Raw genomic sequence first — 25505 nt, forward strand, 5'->3', positions numbered from 1 at the left:
TTACTCTAGTATATATATATTCACGTACGAGACAATTTTGCAATGTTCGCGAGAACTTCGTGGTCGGACCACAGGGGCATCTTATCCGCTCTTTACTCTATTTATATATATGTCATAGAGTGTAGAGCGGATACGATGCCCCTGTGGTCGGACGGGGGTATTTCTTGACGCAAACCAATTATTTTGTATCTTTATTAAAAGTGTTTTTTTTTTAAACAATTGCTTCGCAAAACATTCATTATTGTCTACGCAAACTATGTTATCACTAAGATAAAAGTTGATTTACAATATTTGATAGGAGAAAATATATATGCTTTTAAAAGCATTATAACTAAATATTGATCTTGATTTTGATGTTTGAAGAACCACCGTTTGAAAAGGGGAGGGACTGTAAACCTTCCTGTAAAGAAATGGGCTGAAATTACACGAGATTTTAATAGCAATGAAACCGTTTCTTGATGCGAGAATTACTCAATTCAATTTAATTCAATTCAATTCATCTATTCTCTCAAAACCATGTAAATGGTACAAGAGGTACATTATTATATAAATATATAACATATATACATTTATTACTATGATACAAAACATATGTTATTGTGCGATCATTCTTTCAAAGGTGATAATACATAAAATAGATTAACACCCAACAAAGACCGTATATGTACAAACATGTTGCAGACATACACATACTCAGTTCATGTATATAATATACATTTACTTAGATCAGTAGTAATTAATATCAGCAGTTAAGAGCGATCACATAATAAATATTTAAACCAGAAATATGACTGTTATGTAATGAATGTCATTATATGACACTTACATAGTTATTTACCATGTAATTCATGAAACTGAGCCTTCTGTGTGAATCACCATATATATGACCTATATCTTAATATGAAATCATTCATAATGATAATCAAAGTACTGAAGTACTGACGGGAGTTGATTTTATCGATTATCATTTATTTTAAAATTAACTTATCTTGCATGGCAATTAGTTTCTAGTTTGTATTTGAATTACGCACTTTTTTATTATATGAATTTTAGATTTTTTTTTTTTAGAATTTTCCGACAAGAATTTCGAGAAACCCCATATGAATCATGTTGTGTAATATTTAAAGATAGATTTCAAACTATGTATAAGTATTCGAAGCAATTCTAAAAATTTCATGGATCCAAGCACTATTGATATCGAACTCTAGTCTTGTTCAACCAGACGCTCAACTGTCTCCGTTAATCTCCGACAAGCAAGAGAGCCTTTCTGCTTGTCGGAGATTTACGGAGTCAGCTGAGCGTTTGGTTGAACGAGGCTATATTAAACTCTGGCGTAGGAATACATGAGACTATAAAAATATCTTAGTTGTTCATATTATATAAAATCTGACTATTTTCAAAGTGTTTATTGATAAGTTTCCTTGAAAAACAATGCTTCAGCATACATTACTTTGAATTTTTCTATTATTTTCAAGAACTAAGTCTTGTCAGCGGTGATGATTTGTGCTTAGGTCCAAACACTGTTTCACTTTCGGTTTGCCAGAGTAACTGCATAGGAGAGTTGATTAAAATCAACTCCCAAAAAGTAAACATCATATCGACTTTATACAAATGGAATATACCAAATCCATTTTAACCATATATTATTTAGATTAAACTATTATTTTCAATAGGGGTGCTAAGATTAAACACGTCGCAAAGAGTGGGAGATTGAATAAATGAATGATATTTCAAAGACTCCAAATACCTTAAGGAAGAGTCTTCTCTGGTTTTCGGCTTGTCAGACGTAAATTTGATTAATTGTTCATTAAATCAAGATGAAAGGAAATTGAATACTAGTAGTATATTTTTCTTTCCTTTTTACTCTCACACATCTTGGCATAGAAATAGTAATCAATGTTTAGAATCTAACGAGAACTATATTTTTGACGGAATATTGGCGAAGGAAATATCACATGTTTCGCAATTCAGAATTGCTGTAGATACATGAGTCTGTTTTAGCATTTTTGGGAGTTGATTTTAATCAACTCTCCTATGCAGTTACCCAGACAAACCGAAAGTGAAACAGTGTTTGGACCTCTGCACAAATCATTGCTGCTGACAAGACTTAGTTCTTGTAAATAATTGATAGATTCTATGTAATATATGCTAAAGCATTGTTTTTCAAGGAAACTTATTTATAAATACCTTGAAAATAGTCAGATTTGAAATGGTATGAACAATATTTTTTGTAGTCGTATGTATTCCTACGCTAGAGTTCAATATAGTCTCGTTCAACTCGACGCTCGGATGTCTCCGTAAATCCTTGTCGGAGATTTACGGTGTCAGCCGAGCGTTTGGTTGAACGAGACTAGAGTTCAATATTGCTTGGATCCATACAATTTTCGAGAAATGTTTCTATTACTGATACATAGTTTGATTGAATTAATTTTATCTTTAAATATTATTTAACATATGGGGGTTTCTCGACATTCTTGTCGAAAAAGTCCTAAAATTCATATTATAAAAATGTGCGTTATTCAAATTAGAAACTACATGTACTTGTTATGCAAAATAACATATCATTGACAAAATCAACTCCCGTCAGTTCTTCAGTACTTTGATTTGTTTCAAGCAATAACATTTATGTTGGATTTTAACTAATGTGAACTAATAGTATGGTATTTGTGTTTTAGAATTTGTTTTTAAAATGTGATTTGCCTATCAAATTACATTTTATAAGCTTTTCAAAACGCCCATTCTATACATTGATTTGTGTGAGAGAAAAAAATAACTAAAATTAAAAACATTATATCTTTATATAAAGTTTTCATAATACGTAAAAATCAGAAATACTTGACTATTCGAAGCATATAAAATAATCTAAATATCTTCTAAATTTAAGAGAATTATAGGAAATGCAGGCTAAGAATATCAATTTTATTTTCAATATTTTTTCCAATTTAGTAGTATATAAGCTGATAGACATTCTGATATTCCATCATTTCGTTGAAGAATATATAGAATCTTCATATCTTTTTAAATTTAAACAGATGTCTGCATAACTGTACAGAATCTTTAGTTGAGGAAAAAGGTACATGTAGTGACCTTGGCCTGGCCTTTATGCGAAAAAAGGAGGTCAAATTTGATTAAACTGATAGAATCATTTGGTTATATGATCTGTTTGACTGTGTCAAAATTACATGAATTTATTATTAACAAAAGCATGATAACGAGAAGACTCCTTCCTTAATACCAAATATGAATGGCCAAAAATAAAGAAAAAAAGTACACTTCTACAGTAAGCATAGACTATGATGAATACATTCGTGTTTCAGACATGAAGCATCGGACGGGGGGGGGGGGGGGGGGGGTGAATGTTTTCTATCACAACAATGATTTTTCTTAAATTTACAAAGAAAAAATTAAGATGTATATATAGTTGTTTCCTCCATTTTTGTGGAACATGAAAAAAATGTAAAATCAACAAAAGTAACATGATTTGAAACTTGTGTAAATGTGAACTTTAATGTGTTATTGTATTTTCGTTTGGATTTGAACAAAATGCACCCCCCCCCCCCTCCCATAAAAAAAAATCCGGAATGCATAAGCATCCGTTTCAGAAATATTTTGAAGTCACGTGACTTATTGTTTACTTCCGGCAAGCTGAACCAGATAGCTTCCCGCCAAACAAAGAGGGTATTCAGGTAATTTATTATGTTAATTAAAGCATTAATTGGAATTATTTTGATTAAGAATTACAATATTTAATTTCTTGCGTCCAATTAGCAGCAAAAATTGATGTAAAGAGGTTAAAATGAACTCCGATGCGTCGGCGTCGGGTATCATGCATCTGTGTTTACAACGGGCAGTTGAGAATAAGAATACGGAATATGTGATCTATTTCAAATTGAGTAGACTATCGAGTTGAAAATTCAATCTCGGATTTAAATCTAGAAAACTAAACTGTGTACTAGCATGATATTATTCTTTATGATAAAATATAACTGGTTTTCTATTGCCAATTGATGTGAAGTTCATATCAGATCAAGCCAATTTTATGAAATCAGCTTGCACCAAAACAGTTGTATACATCAGTTTTTCAATTTTCTTTTCAACATATGCAGCACATTTTGTGTAACATTGATACATTATTTGATCAGACACATATGCAACAATTGCATGGCATGTGTGCTACTTTATTTATGAGTTTTAATTTTTAAAACATCTTATTTACCAAACTTTTCCACAAAGCACAGTACGTTATCTTGATATGAACCTTTAAGCAAATGTAAACTGATTATTCGAAATTTTGATTATTGATTTCCATCATGTCTATCATTTGACTTTATATTTTTTTTGGTAGGATGCGGGGAGCAAGGAAAGCGAAGTCAAAGGCAAAGGTCACAGTTCAAGGGGCATTTGTTGAGGCAACCTCAGACTTACCAGTGTAAGATATAATACATTTACATTAAAAGAGCTGGTGGGAATAATTGCATATTTAAGCCGAGTGACTTTGATAGATTAGTTGTTTTTAAGTATGGTTAATGTGTCTTAATTACAGACCAGAGAATGACTCTGACAGTGATTTTGAGGAACCAATGTCTGTGTCTGGTGCTGGCAGTGGGCGAGGACGCAAAAGGGGGTCAGGGAGAGGGGGCAGTGTAAGTACAGAAAGGTCACAGAATGTTCTTTACAGTCATGTTGAATGAAATAATGTGGCAATAAAGCACAAATTACCTGTAGACACAAAGATCATAGCAACATTAACATTAGGATTGTAGTCACTTTCTTTGAGTGAATACACAGCTGTGTAAATGTTACATGTCCTCAATGAATTTTCTCAAAAGTAATGTTCAATAAAATATATATTGCTGTAAATAAGAAATCAATGATATAGTGCATGAAGATTAATGTAAATTATTGTATATGAAGTTGTGAAGTAAATAATGGGTCAAGATAGTTAATGACTACTGTATTTATAACAGGCGGTGAAGCGCCCCCGCCAGACTGGTGCAGCGGCCAGGAACAGGAAGAAGAGTGAGGATGAGGAGGACTCCGGAACTGGTTCTCTGTTTGATGTCGTCAAAAGTGGAAAAGCCTCACTGCAGGTGGGTGATACTGTTTAATGACAAAAGTGGAATGATATACTTCACAGGTGATAGTAAAGTTTATCTGTTACAAAAGTGTTAAAGCCTAGCTGGTGATTTTAAGTTTCATGTCAAAAGTTTTTGAAATTGCTGTACAAATTTTACTATGGGTATGGGTAAAAAAATAAAAAAGTTGATATTGTTAATACTGAAAAAACACCACTGCAGATGGAACAACTGAAGATGATATATATATATTTCTTATTATACCTCTTTACTTGGCACAGAATATTAACAAAAATTAAAAGATACAACAGAATCAGTTAGGCAAGAGAATAAACAGGCTAATACAGTTATAATCTTTAAGATTTTTTTCCTTGTGATTTGCAGAGCACTGTAGATGAGTGGATAGAATCATACAAAAACGACAGAGACACAGCGCTTGTGGAGCTCATTCAGTTCTTTATACAGGGCTCAGGGTGCAAAGGAACCATAACTCCGTTCATGTATGCCAACCAGGAACACGCAGAAATTATCCGTAAAATGACCGAGGAATTTGATGAGGTACGTTATTGTTAATGGGAGATTAAGATTTAGGTAATTTTTTTTGCAAGAATTTAATCTAACAACTAAGGGCAGAGTTTTAAGGGAACTTCACTTCAGAAAAAAGGGAGAATTTCGCTCAAGTTGCTGTTTGGTTGATTAAGTACTCTCATAATCATTCATTGATCCTACAGAAGTTTTGTTTGATTAGTTAATGCATGCTTCATTCATTAATTTTATTGATTACTTTGTTGTACTGCACATACTCTGAGATTTCTGTACAGCACGGTGAGGGGTTCCCCTCCTAGTTATAAGTATAATTCATTGACTTTATAGAGAACTGTGTTTTGTATTGCATTAATCACTCTGATATTTGTCTGTAGGACAGTGGAGACTACCCTCTGATCATGTCTGGTCCTAACTGGAAGCGTTTCCGGGTGAACTTCTGTGAGTTTGTGCAGGTGCTTGTCCGACAGTGCCAGTACAGCATCATCTACGACCAGTACATGATGGACAATATCATATCTCTACTGACCGGTCTCACTGACTCACAGGTCCGTGCCTTCAGGCACACCAGCACCCTGGCAGGTATGTGATTCGGCTCAGTATGTGTGTGGGATCAAGTTAATCGTTGATGTCTGTGTGAGATTGGGGCTCAAACTACTCTATAAAATCTTAGAATGGTCTTGAATTTTTTGTTTATTTAAAAGAGGAGTGATAGATACATGCATGTATGCCATACAATAACCCATCCCTAAGTATATATCTTAAACAATTAAAATGAAACTTTTTATAAAGTGTGGTTAATTTTTGGATTTAGTAGAAATAGGACAAGATTATCGATCTCTGTTTCTGTGTTGATAGATCATTGAAGGCTAAGGGATTTGGGAATGGTTATGTGGGCATATAGATGTGTTTAAAGTGAAGTTTAAAATAAATCATCTCAACTGGATATTTTAAAAATTAGAGCTTTAACCATACTGTTTCTTTGGTAGCCATGAAGCTGATGACAGCTTTGGTGGATGTAGCTCTGAATCTGAGCATTAATTTGGATAACACACAGAGGCAGTACGAAGCCGAGCGACAAAAGCAGCAGCCCAAGAGGGCCAACGACCGACTGGAGATGTTGTTACAGCGCAGGCAGGAGGTAAGGGAACCGCAGAAAAATGGATGTTGTCATTCAAGGCCCATCGTGTGGTGCTGGGTTTTATGGAAATGAATATGATAATGAAATTCGTTTTACTGCATGTAAATTTCTTTATTTCAGCTGGAAGAAAACCAAGCAGAAATCAGGAACATGTTGACCTATATCTTTAAAGGAGTCTTTGTCCACAGATACAGGTAGAGTTCACCAACATTTAGCTATTGTAATTACTTACCTCCACTAATGGTTCATTAGCAAAGTGAGCAGTTTTGACACAACTGTATCGCACAGGCCTGGCGTTAAAAAACAGATTTATTATCAGATCGTGTGAAAATCACATGTGAAGTGATTTATTGAAGAAAAGGCAACATTTATTTGAATAATTTGATGCCCTCTTTAAAAGAACCTTTGATTGTAATTTACATACTTGAGCATTAAGGGACGGTAACTCTGCCTTGTGGAGTAGTTATCAACATGAAGCATTCTATAAATGTTTTATTTCAGGGATTCCCAGCCAGAGATCCGCTCCATCTGTATGGCAGAGATCGGGACCTGGATGAAGAAGTACCCCAACATGTTTTTAGACGACGGCTACCTCAAGTACGTGGGGTGGACCCTCTATGATAAGGTAGGTCTTTTTATCAACTGATACCTGTGTTACTATCAATGATATATACCTGTCTTTCTATTAAGGAATGAATTCAATATTTATTTGTTTTATACGATATAAAATGGTTTGGGACAGTTTACGCTTTATAAACCGCAAAGCGGTTTATAAAAAAGCGTAAACTGTTTCAAACCATTTTATATCGTATAAAACTAATAAATATTGAATTCATTGCTTATAATTTAATTTTTCACTCTTCATTGTAAATAACAAAGGTCATTTGACTTTTAAAATGGCGAAAAATTGTACAAAATTCAAACGTAACGTCAGGCGTATTAATACGTTTTTGACGTAAGTCTTACTATGACGTAAGCAACATTCTTTATACGATATAAAAATAATTTTTTAGCCAATCAGAAAGCGCGTTACAACCAGAATTAAATTATTCACTAATATAAGTTAATTTCATCATCATCATTAAAAAGTCTACAATCTGTGGTTCGAATAAATATATGATTATATGTTTGAAAGATTAGAAGGAGTTTATAGATAGCTAGGCCTATGGCAATCAATGAATAGTGATGCCCATATCTTGTAAATATTTGTTTCACAGAGTGGAGAGGTACGCCTATGCTGCCTTAAAAGTCTGCAGCCATTGTACGACACAGAGGAACTTGCCACAAAGCTGGAGCTGTTTACCAACAGATTCAAGGTATGTAATGAAATTGTAACAAAATGTAACAGGTTCCAGGTATAAATTAAAACAGGTTACAGGTATCTTATTTAACAGGTTCCTACTATCTAATGTAACAGGTTCTGGAAATGTATTGTAACAGATTCAAGGTATCTAATCAAGCATTGATTCATTACACAAGTCACAACCATGAGTTTTGATTTTCGCTGTGATGTTGCACTTTAACAGACTTGCTATTGTGACATCAGAATAAAACATATTGACTTTTAAGCACACTGTCTTTTTATCATGTCTGAATGTGTTTTCAAAACACTTTGAAAACAAAAAATGTATGGAATGTAAATGTTTTGTAAGATTACAGGTTCAGAGAACCTAATGTAACAGGTTTAAAGTACCTAATGTAACAGGTTCAAAGAACAAAATGTAACAGTAATGTAACAGGTCCATGTACTAAATGTAACAGTAATGAAACAGGTCCCTGGTACCAAATGTAACAGTAATGTAACAAGTCCCTGGTACCAAATGCAACAGTAATGTAACAGATTTGAGGTACCATGTATAAATGGAATGTAACAAGGTGCTCAATGTTGTATAAGTGTAACAGTCACATGGACTCCGACCAGTAAAGTCTGATGTTAAAAATGGCATATTGTGTATTTGTAGGATAGGATTGTGGAGATGACTCTTGACAAGGAGCATGAAGTAGCTGTGCAGGCCATCAAATTGGTCATCAGTATACTACAGTTAGTATTATGCAACGGTCTTACTTATTAAAAATATAATCTTTTAAAGTTTTAGTTCAATGATGAAACTGTGCTGAATATCTAGAATAAATTAAGTTTGAAAATGCAGTAAAAAAAGAAATTTTTGTGAGAAATCCTTTTAAATGTCCACCAGAATGTCATAGGTTATCCTTGATTATCAGGGATTGACACAAAGCCTTCAACAGTTGGACTTCAGTTGATCATGTCAACATCTCATTCACGTGTTCGTTTTAGGTTCAATGAGCAGATTCTGGCAGACAAGGACTGTGAGAATGTCTACGAGTTGGTATACTCCTCTCACAGACACGTGGCTCAGGCCGCTGGCGAGTTCCTCAATGCCAAGCTGTTTAGGCGCGACGAGAACAGCACCAACAAACTCAAAATCCACCGTGGCAAGAAACAGAGTTTGAACACACCCTTGTTACGAGATCTCGTCCAGTTCTTTATTGAGAGCGAGGTAGGTAGCTTCTGATTTTTAGTAAAGATTGTCTTGAAAGATAAATATTTCTGTTTTGGGCCTTATTTATAAATGACCTTGTGTAAAACTGCAGCCAAGGTAAAGATTCATCCATATTATCAAGGTGCCGTGAAACAATTGTGATGTTGCAATATTTTTATTAATTTCCTGTCTCAACAGATATATATTTAACATTACACATTTAACAAATGATAAATATTATGGTAATCAAACGGTGATGAAACTTTTTGATATTTTACACTTACATAGTTTAACAACATAATAACTTTTGATGTTTGATAGTTACACGAGCATGGTGCGTACTTGGTGGACAGTTTGTGGGAGATAAACGACATGATGAAGGACTGGGAGTGTATGACCGACCTACTTCTGGAGGAACCTGCCAAGGGAGAGGAGTGTAAGTCAATGCAACAGCTGGGGGGGTTAGTCGGTAGTGTGAGTCACAACTCTACAGCTTAAAGGGGGCAGGGCAGATGTACAAGTCAACAGCCAAGGATTGCATATTTGAAAAGTTTAGAGTTGATAGTATATGATTAATTCAGATGGTTTAGTGCAAGTCATACTTGATTTTCAAAGGTGAAGAAGTTTGTATATTTAGATAATAAAATGCTTTATTTGATGATTCATTTGGGTTATGAAGGTAGCGATCATTGCAGAAAGAATTTCCATATCCTGCTAACGCTGGTTATGTATTTTTTATGCAATGATTGCTACCTTCATAACCCGAATGAATCATCAAACAAAGCATTTTATTGTTTATATTAACATCTTTCTTTTAGCTAATTGATAAATTGATTATGAAAAGTAAGTAAAATTCACTAAATTACTGTTAACTAAGTTAGTACGTTAGCTTAAAGAAACAGCCAAATCGTCTCCTGTGAGACTCAGAGTCTGACATCGTCATGATTATTTCGTGCAGTCCGAGATTTTACCTAGGTCGCTGTAGGTTTGGACCAATCAATAAACAGGCCGTGTTGATATCTGTCCTGTCAGTTTCAGCCGCTGTAGATTTCGACCAATCGATAAATGGGATGTGTAGATTTCAGTCTGGCTGTTTCTATAGAGCTATAAATTAACTATAATTTTCCGTAAGAAATAGAGGGAATAATACTTGGTAGATGTGATATACATCTATAAGTATTTGTAACCAGAAAAGGCTGTTATGAGGATTAGTATATATAGGAAATAGTTTTAAATGTATGCTTCCTGTCCCCAACACAGGGCACAGAGTATATATGTAAAAGGAATATTAAATTAGCAGCAGGGAAGGGGATGCTGAATTATTTAGGGAGGTAGATTGTGTTACTTTGAATATATAATGTATTTCCATTACATGTACCTCATGTCATAGAATTGTATGTACAAGCATTAATCATACATTTTTTATTAGATATGGACGACAAACAAGAGACCAGTCTGATAGAAATCATGGTGTGTTGTGTTCGTCAGGCCGCGACTGGGGAATCCCCTGTAGGAAGGGGCACCAGCAAAAAGGTCAGGCCTGGTACCAGTTTATATGTAGATTAATAATAGAAGTTTTCTGTGACTTTCATTGTTAACTATACATGTATGTCAATTGGAAGAAAAATTTAATTCCTAATTAATCAGTAGGATAGATTACTGGAAATTTTTGATATTTACTTGAATCACATTTTCCAGCTGACATCCAAAGAAAACAAACAGGTGCTTGAGGACAAGACCAGGCTGACTGAGCACTTCATAGCAACCCTACCACAGCTCCTTCTGAAGGTCAGGGATACAGTGTTTCTCTCTCTGCCACTGGGCATATTTCTGAGAGAGAGATTTGACTTTGTTATTCACTCTTTCTATCTTTGTGTTTACAGTACCTGATGGATGGAGAGAAGGTGGCGAACCTGCTTCAGATCCCTCAGTACTTTGATCTTGATATCTACACCACCAGTCGACAGGAGAAGGTGAGAGACTGACAAACACGTCTGATTATTCCTAGGTGAAAAAAAGACAGTTTTGAAGTGAATTAAGACGTCATATACTACCCCATTAAAAAATTACTGTTAAAATTTTGATAACCGTGACTAATAGTTGTCTGATTTAACTGAAATAATTTTCTTAGGTGTTGTAATATTATATTTACTCTGTCTTTATTGACTATTTGTCTTCTGTCTAGAACTTGGAGCTGTTGTTGAGGTACTTACACGAGATCATGGAGAAACACACAGACTCTGAGGTTTGTCAAAAAAGTCATCTGACACATCAAAGATGTTAACTGCGAAAACAGTCTGTTACATTATTGTTTTGATGTTTTAGTTATGCAAACTTTGACTCATTACTGTAAATGATAAAAACTAACAAGGAGTTTGAAACATCCTCATTTACACTTACTAAAACTGAAATTGTTATGTAGACTTTCAAATGAATTAATGTAGTGAAAGCATGGTAAGTGTTATGAATACCTGTTTTATTATAGGTTTTGGAGGCGGCTTCTAAGTGCTACGAATCTCTATGTTCCGAGGAATTTGCCATCGCTGGGAAGTGTGATGTGGCAAGGAAGACTTTGATTGACAGCCTCATTGCCAAGTTCAAGGAATCCATGCACGATTTCTTCGCAGAGGTTGTTTAAAGTTTCTTAGTTTCTTTCTTATTCTGATTTGATGTTGACAGCAACAATTATTTTGCAGAATCTCTTTCTATGTGTAAGACTAAAATCAATGGATTTAAATAATGGAAAACTCTTTTACACTCTGTTTGATTTACTTTGATATTTTTCTTGGGGAAAAGAGAGATGATATGAATTTGATTACAAACTGCCTTTGTCCTGTAGGGTGAGGAACCGGATGATGATGAGATCTTTGCCCTGCTGGCCTGTCTCAAACGTATTGAGGCTTTGTACAGGTAAGTGCAGGATATTCTAAGTTGTAAACTGTATGCTTGATGATTTGCTAACTATAAACTTGCATAGAACAAAAGAATTTGTTTGTCAATATGTATTAAAAAGGTATAAAACTGCTGTCGTTAATTACAGGTGTTGCATACATTAACACTAAAGAATAATGTTCTGGTTATTTTCAGTTGTCATGATTTAAATAGCTGGGACATCTGGGATGATATATTTCACATCATAAAGTCAGGCAATGACAGCCAGGGAATTCCTGAAGAGGTAGCTATTTATAGATGTAGTTATTTAGGCGCTCATTTAAGAAATAGCATTTAATAGAACCATGTTGAAACATTGGCCTAATGTAAAGAAATTTTTATTTGTGACAAATTATTTCAGAATGATCTGGTGTTTGCATTGGTATTTTTTTGTGAACAGTTTAAATACTGGTAAAAGATAACAAATACTGGTTTTCACATCATTCTCACAAACTGTGTGAAATTTTCTCTAAAATCAGAGTTAGTTTACAGTATGTTCCTCTGCTAATTTGTTCTCTTGTTTACAGATAGTGTGTAAGGCCCTGGCCTGTGGTTTACAGATAGTGTGTAAGGCCAGTGGTAATAATTGTACTCACTATCTTTGATGTGTATACAGATACTGTGGAATCATTAAAATTCGTGGGGGCCAATTTTCGTGGATTGCTTAAATTTTACACGTTCATGGGGACGTAATTAAGGTCTTCCGTTTCCAACGGAAGACCTTATAGTGATTGTAATGTTTCTTATTATTATTATTTTTTTTTGTCCGTTTTTTGTCCACACGATTTCTCAGAGATGGCTGGATAGATTCTCTTGAAATTTTAAGGACTGATAGAAAATGATAATATCTCTAAGCGTTTTTTTCATTTTTTCAAAATTAACTTCCTGTCGTCCGTTTCCTGTCCCGCGACAAAAAGCTATGGACAATGAGATCTCAGAAACGATAAAGACTTAAACCTCCAAACTTTGAGGGATGATAGACCTATAGTTGTAGATGTGTTTAAACTATTTTGTTTTGTTCGTCGTAACTTCCGGTCGTCACCGGAAGCTCCTCAAAAATTATGCTTTTACGCATTTAATATATTTCTCGGAGAATTGAAATATAAGTATAAATGCCTACATATGTCATCTATCCGATGATTAATAAACATAAAAATTCTACTTCCGGTGAGATATCTCAAATATCTCATGAAGCCTTTTTTAAAATAAATGTTTGAACCCCGAGATCTCAGAAACTGTAAGTGATCAAGACAAGAAACTTACAGGGTTGATAAACATTTGATAGAAGATGTGTTTAATCGTTTTTATTTTGTCGACCGTCACTTCCGGTACACACAGGAAGAGTTCAAACAAATCAAGTTTTTTAAAAGTTTAACCCGATTTCTCAGAGATGCATGGATGGATGTTCTTGAAATTTTTAGGACTGATAGAAAATGATAATATCTCCAGGCGTTTTTTTCATTTTTTCAAAATTCACTTCCTGTCGTCCGTTTCCTGTCCCACGACAAAAAGCTATGGACAATGAGATCTCAGAAACGATAAAGACTTGAACCTCCAAACTTTGTGGGATGATAGACCTATAGTTGTAGATGTGTTTAAACTATTCTGTTTTGTTCGTCGTAACTTCCGGTCGTCACCGGAAGCACTACAAAAATTATGTTTTTACGCATTTTATTTCTTTAACACAAAATTGAAATATAAGTATAAGCGCTTTCATATGTCATCTATCCGATGATTAATAAACAAAAAAAATTACTTCCGGTGAGATATCTCAAATATCTCAGGTACTCTTTTTAAAACAACTATTATTACAGCGAGATCTCATAAACTGTAAGTGACCAAGACACAAAGCTTACATGGCTGGTAGACATTTGATAGAAGATGTGTTTAACCGCTCTCATTTTGTCAACCGTCACTTCCGGTCCACACCCGAAGAGTTCAAACAATTCAAGTTGGTTAAGAGTTTAACTGTTTTTGTTTGACAATGTAAGAAAAATTGATAGCCAATAAAGTCCTGTTGTGTAATGGTTAAGAAATACTAACTTTCATTTTCATCAAACACTTCCGTTTGTCCGTTTCCTGTCCCGAAACAAAAAACCTTGATTCCTAGAGATCTTCAAAACGGTGACGACTTGAATAATCAAACTTTGTGGGATGATAGAAGTATGTATGTACATGTGTTTACACTATATTGTATTGTTCGGCGTAACTTCCGGTCGTCACCGGAAGCACTTCAAAAATTTGGGTTTTTTTTCAAATATTATTCATTTTACATAAAAAGAAAATATCAGTATATAATCTTACATATGTCATCTATATAATGTTAAATTAGCAAATAAATTTTACTTCCGGTGAGATATCTCAAATATATCTGTGTAACTTTCATCTTTACAAATTTGATGTCCGCGAGATTTTTGTCAGTGTAAGTGATTCAGACACGAAGCTCTCATGATTAATAGAAATTTGATTGGGGATGTGTTTAATGGGTTTAATTCTGTCAACTTTAAGAACCGGTTCTTACCGGAGGGTTCAAACAAATCATGTTTTTAACAAGTTTAACTGATTTTATTGGGTGTTTCATCTAGCCTGATAAACAGTGATGTACGCTAAGCAAATGTACGAGAAATACCAGCTTTTGTTTTTATTAATCACTTCCGTTTGTCTGTTTCCGGTCCCGAGACAAAAACTATTGTTTCAAAGAGATCTTAGATTTGGCAGAGACGTGAACAACCAAACTCTGAGGAAGGATTAACTTATGATTGTACAAATGGTTAACGTTTTTGTTTAGATCGGCGTTGCTTCCGGTCGTCACAGAAAGTACTTCAAAAATTGATTTCTTTTTCATTCTCGTTGTTTTACATGTAAGTAACGTCTGGATATATCATTCACAATAATTATCATATCCACTTCTTTTTCTATGTGAGAGAAGCAATGTCTTACAGTTAAATTGATACATGTATATCAAAACGGAAGACCTTTTTGTTGCTTTTGCAACAAGTGTCTAGTTTTGTGTATTTTCGTATACTTACAAAAGGGTTATGACTTTATAGCCCTAATATATTAATTCGTGGGGGTGTTAATTTGTGGATGAGAGGTTCCCACGAATTCCACGAAAATTGAGCCACCACGAAATCTAATGATTCCACAGTAGTGTGTAAGGCCCTGGCCTGTGGTAATAATTGTACTCACTATCTTTGATGTGTTTACAGATAGTGTGTAAGGCTTGTGGTAGTAATTGTATTAACTATCTTTGATGTGTTTACAGATTGTGTGTAAGGCCCTGGCCTGTGGTAGCCAGGCCCTGCTGTGGTATCTGAACAAGCTGGATGAGGCGAATCCAAACAAGAACGAGATGAAGTCTCTGAGGAAGCGTCTGAATGACATGATGAAGTACTGCCATGATCTGTTGTTCCACCAGCAGGACAAAGTCGGAGAGGAGGTTAGTGAAGGGTCATAGTACCATTCTTACAACAGCCTGGACCTTCAGTTGTGCCCAACGGCAATATGACCTTGTTTAGTTGTGTCCAAAAGCAATGTGACCTTGTTTAGTTGTGTCCAACAGCAATATGATGCAGGCCTGTCTATTTCATTGTTGGCCACTCGGTCATGACACTTTGAAATCAACAAGATATGTCAGGCTTTTGAGTTAAGACTACGCACTTTATGCATATTTCACTCAAAAAAGAGTCATTTTTAACTTGTTTTGTTGCAAGAAATTGATAATTATGTCCTATCAAAAGTCCAAGTCTTGTTAAAATGGTTCTAAGCACTCTTATTCCTTGATACAGAAATGTTAACCATCTAACATAAAACAAACTCTGGAATCAATGGATTCCTTGTGGTTCAATCTTTGTGGCTTTCTTGGGTCATCCTCTCTTACAAATTGATATCCTTTATTAATTATGAAACACAATATTATCCATTCATCGTACAAGTTGACATTCCATGAAAATTAATTATTTCACTATGGAAAAATTAATGTCAAACTGATTTGTACTTATTTACTTCTAAGAATTAGCTATGTTATATCTTTACATTAGGGGATAAAACTAAACAGATATAGTAACATCTGAGTGTGTCTGTTAGGTATGAGACAGTCAGTGTGGTATCACTCTGTGTTTGTGTTGTAGGCTTACATCACAATCTGTGACCTACTGGTCATGTTCAGCCGCCACCTGGGGGAGATTAATGAGGTCATGCGGCCGCTGGTGTACGAGCCGGACAAGAACCTCCAGCAGCAGCTCAGCAACTTCCTGACGGAGAAAGTCTTCATTGAGGACGACGACGGTCAGTAGGCTGGGCTGAATAGCTCAATGATAAATCCTACAAATGTATGCAGTCAACAATAGCTCAATGATAAATCCTACAAATGTATGCAGTCAACAATAGCTCAATGATAAATCCTACAAATGTATGAATAGCTCAATGATAAATCCTACAAATGTATGAATAGCTCAATGATAAATCCTACAAATGTATGAATAGCTCAATGATAAATCATACAATGTATGAATAGCTAAATGATAAATCATACAATGTATGAATAGCTCAATGATAAATCATACAATGTATGAATAGCTAAATGATAAATCCTACAATGTATGAATAGCTAAATGATAAATCATACAATGTATGAATAGCTAAATGATAAATCATACAATGTATGAATAGCTAAATGATAAATCCTACAAATGTATACAGTCAACCAGAATTAGCGTAGTTTATATGATAATTATTGTATTGAAGAATGACTTGATCTATTTCATAAACTCAGGGTTGTCTCTAAGACCCGGGAGGTGAAGTAATTATCTGGCTATTTTTTCATTTCAAACACAATCTAGCTATGAGCTAGACCTCCAGACCCCCTAATACTTTTGTATTTCTCCCTTCTACATCAATTTTTAGAGACAACCCTGTAAACTTGACTTTATTTCCACCACTATTCTGTTCATGTTAGTTTTGATAAATGATCTGAACTATTGGAGATATTTATTGGGGATGGGGAACTGAGAGGAATCTCCTTAACAAAAGTGTAATGAGTTCTGTCTGTTTTACAGATGACATTGATGAAAATGTGAAGATCGAGGAACTCCACAAGCGTCGTAACTTTCTGGCTTCATTCTGTAAACTGGTCATCTACAACATCGTCCAGATCCGGATGGCAGCTGACATGTTCAAACACTACATGAAGGTAGGTCGTACTGTACAGGTACACAGAGAGTAGGTAACACTACACAGGTACAGTGACCTATTTAAACACTTGGGGAGGTAGGTCTTATTACACAGGTAAACATATATACATGTAGGGATTTATCTATTTGGAAATCTATCTGCTTATTTTTTTTCCTTTAAGGTGGATCTCTACACCAAATAAGTGTAGGAGATTTTTGTTGCATGCATTTGTTACCAATACTAGGCACAGTATTCAACAATAATATACCTCAAAATACAATACACTATTTTCTAGAGAATTTTTAAAATATCAGTCTGGTTCCAGATAACCCCTTATTTATCAAATTTTTAAACATTTCTGTTTTAAAATTCTTATGAAAGTGAAATGTTATTAAGTTTAGAAATGAAAAACAAAAAAATCATGAATGAAGTTTGTATGATTTTTATTGGAATCCACATAAATATGAAACTAAAATATAAAAAAAATTCTGTTAAGGCAAACTGCTGGACAAAATCTCACAAAAACCGGAAAATATAAACAATAGTCGTTGGTGAATGGGATAAAGAAAAGAAATTGAATGAAATTGAAAAATTAAAGGAAATACTTAATTATTGCAAAAATCTTGGTATGAAAGATCCTGTTTAAGAGTTGTCTTTCTTTATTTTACATGGTCTCAAAAATCTTGGGATCAATTTTTTAATTAACAAAAATCACGAAGAAAAATTATAAAAGGAACAAGTCTATGCTAAATATGTAGATATAAGATAAGTAGTGCTTATGATAATGTTTGAAGCTGAAAAATTATATTATTGATAAATGCATTATATATATTTAACTCTTCAGAACAAAATATTAGGAGTTAATTATATTATAAATTGCCTTTAACTTTTTTTTTTATATACAATAGCAATTATAAACAACAACCATACGCATATTAATAAATACATTAGATGTCCATAGTGATACACATGCATGTGTGGAAATGAAAAACATGCTCCTTTTCAGAACCGTGTCTTCCCTCATTTTGCTTGCAAATCCGGGCTTCCACTGCTATTGCTACCTAGCTGTATCTATTTAAATCAAAATACATTAGTTTAATGTCAAAGTTTCAGTGAAAGTCTTTTACTGCAAATGTTTTTTTTTTTAAAATTTGGGAAGTTAGGATCAATTCAAGAGATCGTACTACGGTACTTTCGTTTTATATTCATCATACATATATAGTTTAAATGAAAATTTGACATCTGCTTACCTATATCGATAATCCGCCACATAGGTATGATCGTCTGTTGCAGATGACACGACAAAAATGTATTGCCAATAGCAGCAGAGCAGGGAGACGGTATATTATTTAGAGTCCACGTTTTCCGTACAAAACAGCTGATAATCAATGTTAGTTAAAAGCTTTAAACAGGAAGAAAATTGACATATTTTCTAAGCGTTTTGGTGATTTCAGTCCTATCTCATCTCCTTAGTTAGAAGAGTTCAATTAAACGGTGTATAGCTATTTTGTACCACGACATAATGTTATCAATCCGGAACACAATGGCGTTTCGAACGGAAGTCAGACATGTTTGTGACGATGTAGCCTTCCACCTTAACATATTTTTTTATTGATCAAGATTTTAGATTGTTTAATCATGTTTATAGTTAATATTTCTTAAAGCTGCTTGGTCCGATTTAATATCAAATTTTATGCACGCTTTTAAACGATGGCTATGCTTGGTATATGTATAATAATAGACATTGCAGTAGTTTTACCCGTCAATTATGCCAAATTTCAATGAAAAAATACGTACAAAGTTTGCTAACAAAACAAACGACATTAAAAGGTTCCGCGTTATTTCGCCTCATATTAAATTTCACCCCTGACGACGAGACGGGTATGGTTGTATTACGAATTTGACATCGCTTTGAATAAAGGTCGAAATGATCAGACAAATTACAAATAAACATGTGTACGTTTTGTTCGCTAATATTTCCAAAGTCTGCTTTCTTTATAATCGATGCATAGCATGCGGGTTGAATAACCCCAGTCATTCAGGGGACGAAACCAAGCGGTTTCCCTTTCTAAACTTTCCCGTGATGCATTTTGGTTTGTTTTTTCGTTTGCCCAAAGAGAAATTATTTTTATTTACTTTGAATATTTCTAACTTTGGAAGGAGACTGATTCTGCTGGTGTAAATAGGAGAAAGTCCATAACTTTCTAAGATAAATGATTTGTATGAAAAAAAAAATTTATACTGTAATTACAAAAAAATCGGACCAAGCAGCTTTAAGTTAAACCAATGAACCTTTCCTTTAAATGTTTTTGAAAAATGACATCTTTCGCATTCAGTTTATTTATGAAATAAAATTGCTCTTCCATTCTTTTATAACACTAAGAATTGACCTTGAATTTCTTTATTTTACATTGTAAATGTTTTAAGTACTACTGATTTGATTGCAGTTTTACAATGACTATGGAGATATCATCAAAGCGACTTTGGGTAAAGCTCGTGAGATCAACAAGGTGTCGACAGCCAAAACACTGGCACTGAGTCTGACCCAGCTGTACAAGGAGCTACAGATGGAGATGGGGGCGGTGGACCGGTCGTCAGAGGCCTTCCAGTCACTCAAGGTCAGTCAAACTAATATCTATCAAGTAATACCATACAGAAGGGAACAGTGGACCGCTCGTTGGAGGCCTTCCAGTCTCTTATGGTCAGTGTTACTAACATCTATCCAGTACATGCACTAATACTAATACAGATGGGGGTACTCATACCTTCAATATATACTGATTATATACAGCGATCAATGTTTCTTAAGGCCTGTATCATATCTCAACAGTAGTGTCATTTCACCAATCAAGGTCGTTATTTCTGTTACCTTTTTTAGAATGACAATATGTTTAACTTAATAGTTTACTGTGTTACATGTACTTTACTGTGCATATGTGGTGAATTTCTAAAGAGAACTGTACACAATATACATGAATATCAATGATTTAAATTGTTTGACAGGAGTTGTCCAGAAGGTTTGCGCTGTCGTTTGGCTTGGATCAAGTCAAGAACAGGGAGGCTGTGGCAGCCATGCACAAGTGAGTCACGATTGATTAAATGTCTGGATTTGATTTCCTGCTCAAGGAGAATTTTTAATAAGAAGAAAGATTGAAAGGCTATAGATAAGGCTAAAGATAGAGATAAAAAAGTAAAGGAAGCAAGACTATTTTACTAGTTTTTTTTAAACTGATGTTATGTGTTACAGAGAAGGCATCGTGTTTAGTCTACATGTTGACGAACATCACGACCTCAGCACCCCACCCCCTAACCTCTCCTTCCTAGAGGTCATCTGTGAGTTCACCAACAAACTGATGAAGCAGGACAAGAAAGTTGTGTAAGTCATTTCATGCTCAGTCAGTTCATCGGCTGTCTTGGTAAATATTCAGTCAAACGAATAATCTTTGTACAGAATATGTAACCAATGTATACTATAGACAATGGGCTGCAGCTCACTTGTGTATTATGCTTGTTGATCCCTTACAAGCAGTTACCTAAGATGCACTATATTGTCTGTCTGTTTGTAGGTTGCAGTACCCATCTTTATGACAATTAATTTTTAGTGTAATGAATAATTTTTACAAAGAAAAATGTATGGTATTTAATCATTTACAGCTTCAGAGGTGTAGGTACATGCATCTGGTCACTTACATTGAGTTAACCGAGTAACTGACAAGAACTGTTGTGTGTCTGTAGGTTACATTACCTGACAAGAACTGTTGTGTGTCTGTAGGTTACATTGAGTTACCTGAGTAACTGACAAGAACTGTTGTGTCTGTAGGTTACATTACCTGGACAAACACCTGCCCGGTGGGATGATGCCCCAGTCTCGGTCCGAGGAGTGGCAGTCCCTGTTCACCTACCGTAATAGTCTGTCCCAGGGAGACGGGGAGGTCCACCCCATCACCCTCAAACAGGCCACCCAGAGGCGCTACGCCAACAAACGCAAGCAGATCGATGGTGGGTCTCATTTACAGAGTTTAATTAAGAAATTTCTACGCAATGAAAACATATGCTTAGTATGTTATTGTAGTTAAAACTTGAGAAGTAATAATTGAGATTTATCTGCAATAATCAGAATGCTAAAATTCATTTTATTTGAAATATACATGAAGTTATAAGGTTTTAATACTTGTTCAATAAACGATGAATGTACATGTATGTTTCAAAGGGGTTTCCTGTGGAAATGACCGTCTTCTACTTTTTTGACTAGATGATGAGTACAAGTATTAATTTACACATTATGTTGTAATAAAGCTACTTGTATACCAGTAATCCTAGTAGTGACATCCTGAACAGTTCTCTGTTTACTGCATTGGCAAGACACTATATGTTGTTCTTGGATATGAGTATAATACTGGTGTACAATGTAATGACCTCCTGATCTGATCCCTCCATTTGTTTACAGTGTCTGACCACGACTCTAACATGAGCGACTGGGTGGACATGTCGGTAGGAACACCCGCCCCGGGGGTCCCTGTGATGGCCTCGACCGCCATCAAACGACGTCGTATGGACGAGGAGAGCGTGGGTGGGGCCTCAGAGCAGTCAGAGGACTTCCAGGAATCGTAAGTTTGTTGTATTCCATGTGTGTGTGCATGATTCTCTCATACTCTGGTCAGGAGAATTTCTGATTTTTTTGTTACTTTGATATTTTTGCTAAATTCTTTTGTTAAATATGATTAATTTTGAATTGGATTCTTTGATCTTAATGATTTTATTTTTTATCCACTACCTTCTTTATTTTATGCATGCTAGGTTTTATTTTATTTTTTCCATCTTTTGATGGTGTTGTTTACACTATTTTTTCCTTTTGTTTTTATTTTAGATTATGGTGACATTCCGGAGTTTGATTCAGTTATGTGATGTTGTTTTCTTTCCTTGTGCTTTTTACTGCACTTGGGAATTAATTAAGGCAGCTTTGTTCTGCCCCTGGGAGTTAATTAAGGCAGCTGTGACATTTTTAGACAACACCTCCTTCATGTGTTCTGTTGGATTCACAGCTTTAAGGCAGTGAATTTTTATAAATCATGATAAACACTTTGAAATGAGTAACGTTTCATGTGTAAGGGGCTATCAGGTGGAGAGAGGCCATGTCATGAACTTCAAACCAGAAAAATCTGTTGTGAATATACACTGTATATAATGTATATAGAATCTCAATGTACAGATACGCACATGTTTTAAAATGTGAATAAAATGTAGTACAACTTAAGCATGGTCTGTAGTTGGTCTTTGTTCCTGGGAGATTGAGAATTACCTTGTGAATGAATATTCATTGTTACTGTATGTATGCAAACAGAGAGTCTATCATTGGTACGTTGTATTCAATAGGACACCATTAGTAATTCAGGAGGTATACAAGTGTGTATTGTTCAACATTATCTCCTCTTACACTTTAGATCATATGTTTGAGAGGAGAAATTATTGTTGTCAGAATTGTAGGAAAAAGATAAAATCCTAGTCTTAAAATTTTGTTAAAATAAAAAGAGCATTAGATTTTCCAACATTCAGATTAATTATGGTTGGGGCAGGGCATTAGTCATTTAGTGGTATATTTGCCAACAAATACTTTGACATGAACATTATTTTGCAAGCAGCAAATTGTTTAACATTTTGTGTTATCATAAATATGCGGTGAGTTCTCAGTGTTATTATCAGCTCATTGAGATAGAAAAGCATGCCATGATTTCAACTACATTGTATATTGCCTGTCATTCACTGTAAGGAAAGACATCTGTTCTAATTCATGGATAAATGTAACTTCCTGGAACAAAAACCTGAGAAAAATCACCAAATGTGTTACATGAGAGTTGTTGCCTTGTATGTATAATTATAATACAGGAAACCTTCTATCTATAAAAAGAAATGTTTTTAAATGCATGTGCTGTATGGTTATATACTTTGGTATCTATTCAACAAATATTAAAAAAAATTAGGTACATGTATTAAGAAATTGGTAATAATGAATTTATTTGATAGATGTATGATGTTTGGTTATGTTCAAACCTCACCAGTACTATTGTCCACTGTTGCTATCTTTAAGGTACATTGGTGGGGCCCCTCCCACACCCCACATGTCATGGATGACTGCACAGAAAGGACAGACTGGTGCCCAGAGGCATATGGAGGCCGCGTACGGACACTACAGACAGGGCGGAAACTTGTATGTAACAAACCTGTAGGAACAGGAGTACAGATTTGTACAGTTTACACCTTACCAATGAGTACTTATAGAATCCCAAAATTATGGAAACTAGTCAATTTAATTTTTATTTTCACAGATTTCACTTGTATCACTCATCTAAATATTTACATCTTCAAAGAGTTGTTAAATATTATTTAATGATAATGGATATTCATAAAAATGAAATAAAGTTTAGATAAAGATCTTTCAGTCTACAAAAATTTTCCCTCACAAAAATTAAATAATTCAACAATATTTATCAAGTTTTTAACACTATATTCATGATCTACTGAATATAAATCACATTGTGTTATATATTAAGTTTATAAATTTGAATGAATAGACCTCCAATGGAGACAGAAGGAAGTGAGGCCAGCATCGGAGACTTTGAGAGTCCAAGGTCACATGTCATGCCTCCTGGTTACTATGGTGACGGCACACAGAACATTGAGGATCCGTCGGTAAGTAGTCCTATTATTTACAAAAATTTACAGATGGTTAAAAAGTTGTTTTCATTAACAATTCACATTATATATTGGCTCTTCTGTTTTGAATGAACTTTTATTCTACAAGCATTCCGGGGTCATTCATCACCTGCCCCCTGTACAGGTGCCGGTAAGATTCGTGTTGTCCCCAGATCGTCCTCTGTGTCTTTGTTGTCTCTCCCAGATTTCTGATCTTCTTGTTGTAGACTATTTTCATGTTACCTTAAGGGAAGGTGGATTATTCTTATGTACCCTAAAGGGAGGACAGATAATTTTGATGTACCCTGTAGGAGATTGCATTATTTTTGATATCTTAAAGTTATTTGGATAATCCTATGGTATCCTTTATTATTGTTATTGAATTATTTTGATTTACCCTGTAGTAAGTTGAATTTATGTATGTACCCTTACAAGAGGGTGGATTATTTTGAAGTACATGTACTTATAATGAGGATGGATCTTGTGTTGTAATTGTTATTTATACAATCAGTTCTTAGATTCATCAGAATTGATGCTGTGTTTTGTGTTTTTTTACAGTCAGAAATGAGTCACCATGGATACTAGAAGAATCAGACCTTCAGTCCAAACGTGTTTCCATGGAAACCTGATGATCTGACAGGATGAAAATAACCATTAACAGGGGTGGCAAATGTCATCAAATCCATTCGATATAATTTTATTTATTTTTAATATAATACTTAGAAGAGGGTAGGCCTACTTGTCATTATGTTTTTTGATGGATTTCAATTGTTAGAGCATAGAAGGAAGGAAATACTATTGGTGAAGTTAGATGTATTTGTGAATCAGAATAGTTGTGTGTTGTGATTACAGCAGGGAATGTTTGACCCCTGTTCAGAATTATGAAGACAATATTTCATTCTTTTTATTTATTTATGTCTAATGATCTCCATGTTGTTCAGAGTAATCATGTTCCTTTTGTATCTCGACATCATTCTTAAACTGTCATTCATGGAATTGACAAATTCTATGATAGTCACATGTCCTTAAATTTTGCAGAAAATCTATGAATAATCATAAAATTGGTAAATCATTAATAAATATACATTTATGTGTGTGGATAAATTTGTTATTTCCATCTATATAAAGCATGGTACACAGAACATGACATAGTAAATGATGTTCATTTTGCAAATTTAAAACCTATTAAAATACAGAAAACAAAATGATGACTTGGAGTTCTCATATCAAAACTCGCCCGCAGATATTGGTGTTTACTATGTACTGATCAAGTTACCAACAGAACCTTGTGAATTTGGTTTAAGTAAATTGTTTCTATGAATGTAATATTTAAGGAAGAATGAATTTTGTTTTACTTCAATTCTATGAGATGATCACGATAGTCGGACACGGGGTCAAATCCATCAAGTCCGAAGGGCATTATGATAGATTCGAGATGTTAGATTAAATGAT

At 34.5% G+C, this 25505-nt stretch overlaps 1 protein-coding gene and 1 long non-coding RNA gene across 4 annotated transcripts; one reads left to right on the plus strand and one right to left on the minus strand.

Annotated features, from left to right (window-relative positions):
- Positions 1-3619: 3619 nt before the first annotated feature.
- LOC105338470 (cohesin subunit SA-1) lies at positions 3620-25145 on the plus strand. 3 transcript variants are annotated; one of them, XM_066068766.1, is made up of 32 exons: positions 3620-3686; positions 4346-4429; positions 4544-4643; positions 4968-5090; positions 5460-5633; positions 5996-6200; positions 6608-6759; positions 6880-6953; positions 7261-7384; positions 7977-8075; positions 8721-8800; positions 9056-9278; positions 9582-9696; positions 10690-10793; positions 10959-11048; positions 11144-11233; positions 11446-11505; positions 11746-11889; positions 12100-12170; positions 12348-12435; positions 15457-15630; positions 16322-16478; positions 17249-17382; positions 19811-19981; positions 20367-20443; positions 20611-20739; positions 21184-21362; positions 21811-21970; positions 23449-23568; positions 23933-24050; positions 24163-24204; positions 24612-25145. In XM_066068766.1, the coding sequence occupies exons 2-32, from the start codon at positions 4347-4349 to the stop codon at positions 24636-24638; spliced, it is 3687 nt and encodes a 1228-aa protein (XP_065924838.1). In that variant the 5' UTR covers positions 3620-3686; position 4346; the 3' UTR covers positions 24639-25145. The 3 variants fall into 3 exon arrangements, with proteins under 3 accessions (XP_065924838.1, XP_065924839.1, XP_065924840.1); XM_066068767.1 differs by lacking the exon at positions 24163-24204; XM_066068768.1 differs by lacking the exons at positions 23449-23568; positions 23933-24050; positions 24163-24204; positions 24612-25145 and adding an exon at positions 22231-22617.
- Positions 17790-18963, minus strand: LOC136270607 (uncharacterized). Its single transcript, XR_010708473.1, has 2 exons — positions 18614-18963; positions 17790-18434 (listed from the first exon to the last, which is right to left on the minus strand). It is a non-coding gene; the product is annotated as an uncharacterized lncRNA (long non-coding RNA).
- Positions 25146-25505: the final 360 nt, after the last annotated feature.

This window comes from Magallana gigas, chromosome 8 (assembly GCF_963853765.1).
Source record: "Magallana gigas chromosome 8, xbMagGiga1.1, whole genome shotgun sequence".
In the NCBI taxonomy this organism is placed as follows: domain Eukaryota; kingdom Metazoa; phylum Mollusca; class Bivalvia; order Ostreida; family Ostreidae; genus Magallana; species Magallana gigas.

What these genes read in the sequence shown, in the direction of transcription:
- LOC105338470 (XM_066068766.1), top strand. Translation starts at nt 4,347, where the DNA reads ATGCGGGGAGCAAGGAAAGCGAAGTCAAAGGCAAAGGTCACAGTTCAA. An exon ending in GGTGGACCCTCTATGATAAG is followed by an intron (nt 7,385 to 7,976) that starts GTAGGTCTTTTT and finishes TTTGTTTCACAG; the next exon opens with AGTGGAGAGGTACGCCTATG. An exon ending in GAAGGGGCACCAGCAAAAAG is followed by an intron (nt 10,794 to 10,958) that starts GTCAGGCCTGGT and finishes CACATTTTCCAG; the next exon opens with CTGACATCCAAAGAAAACAA.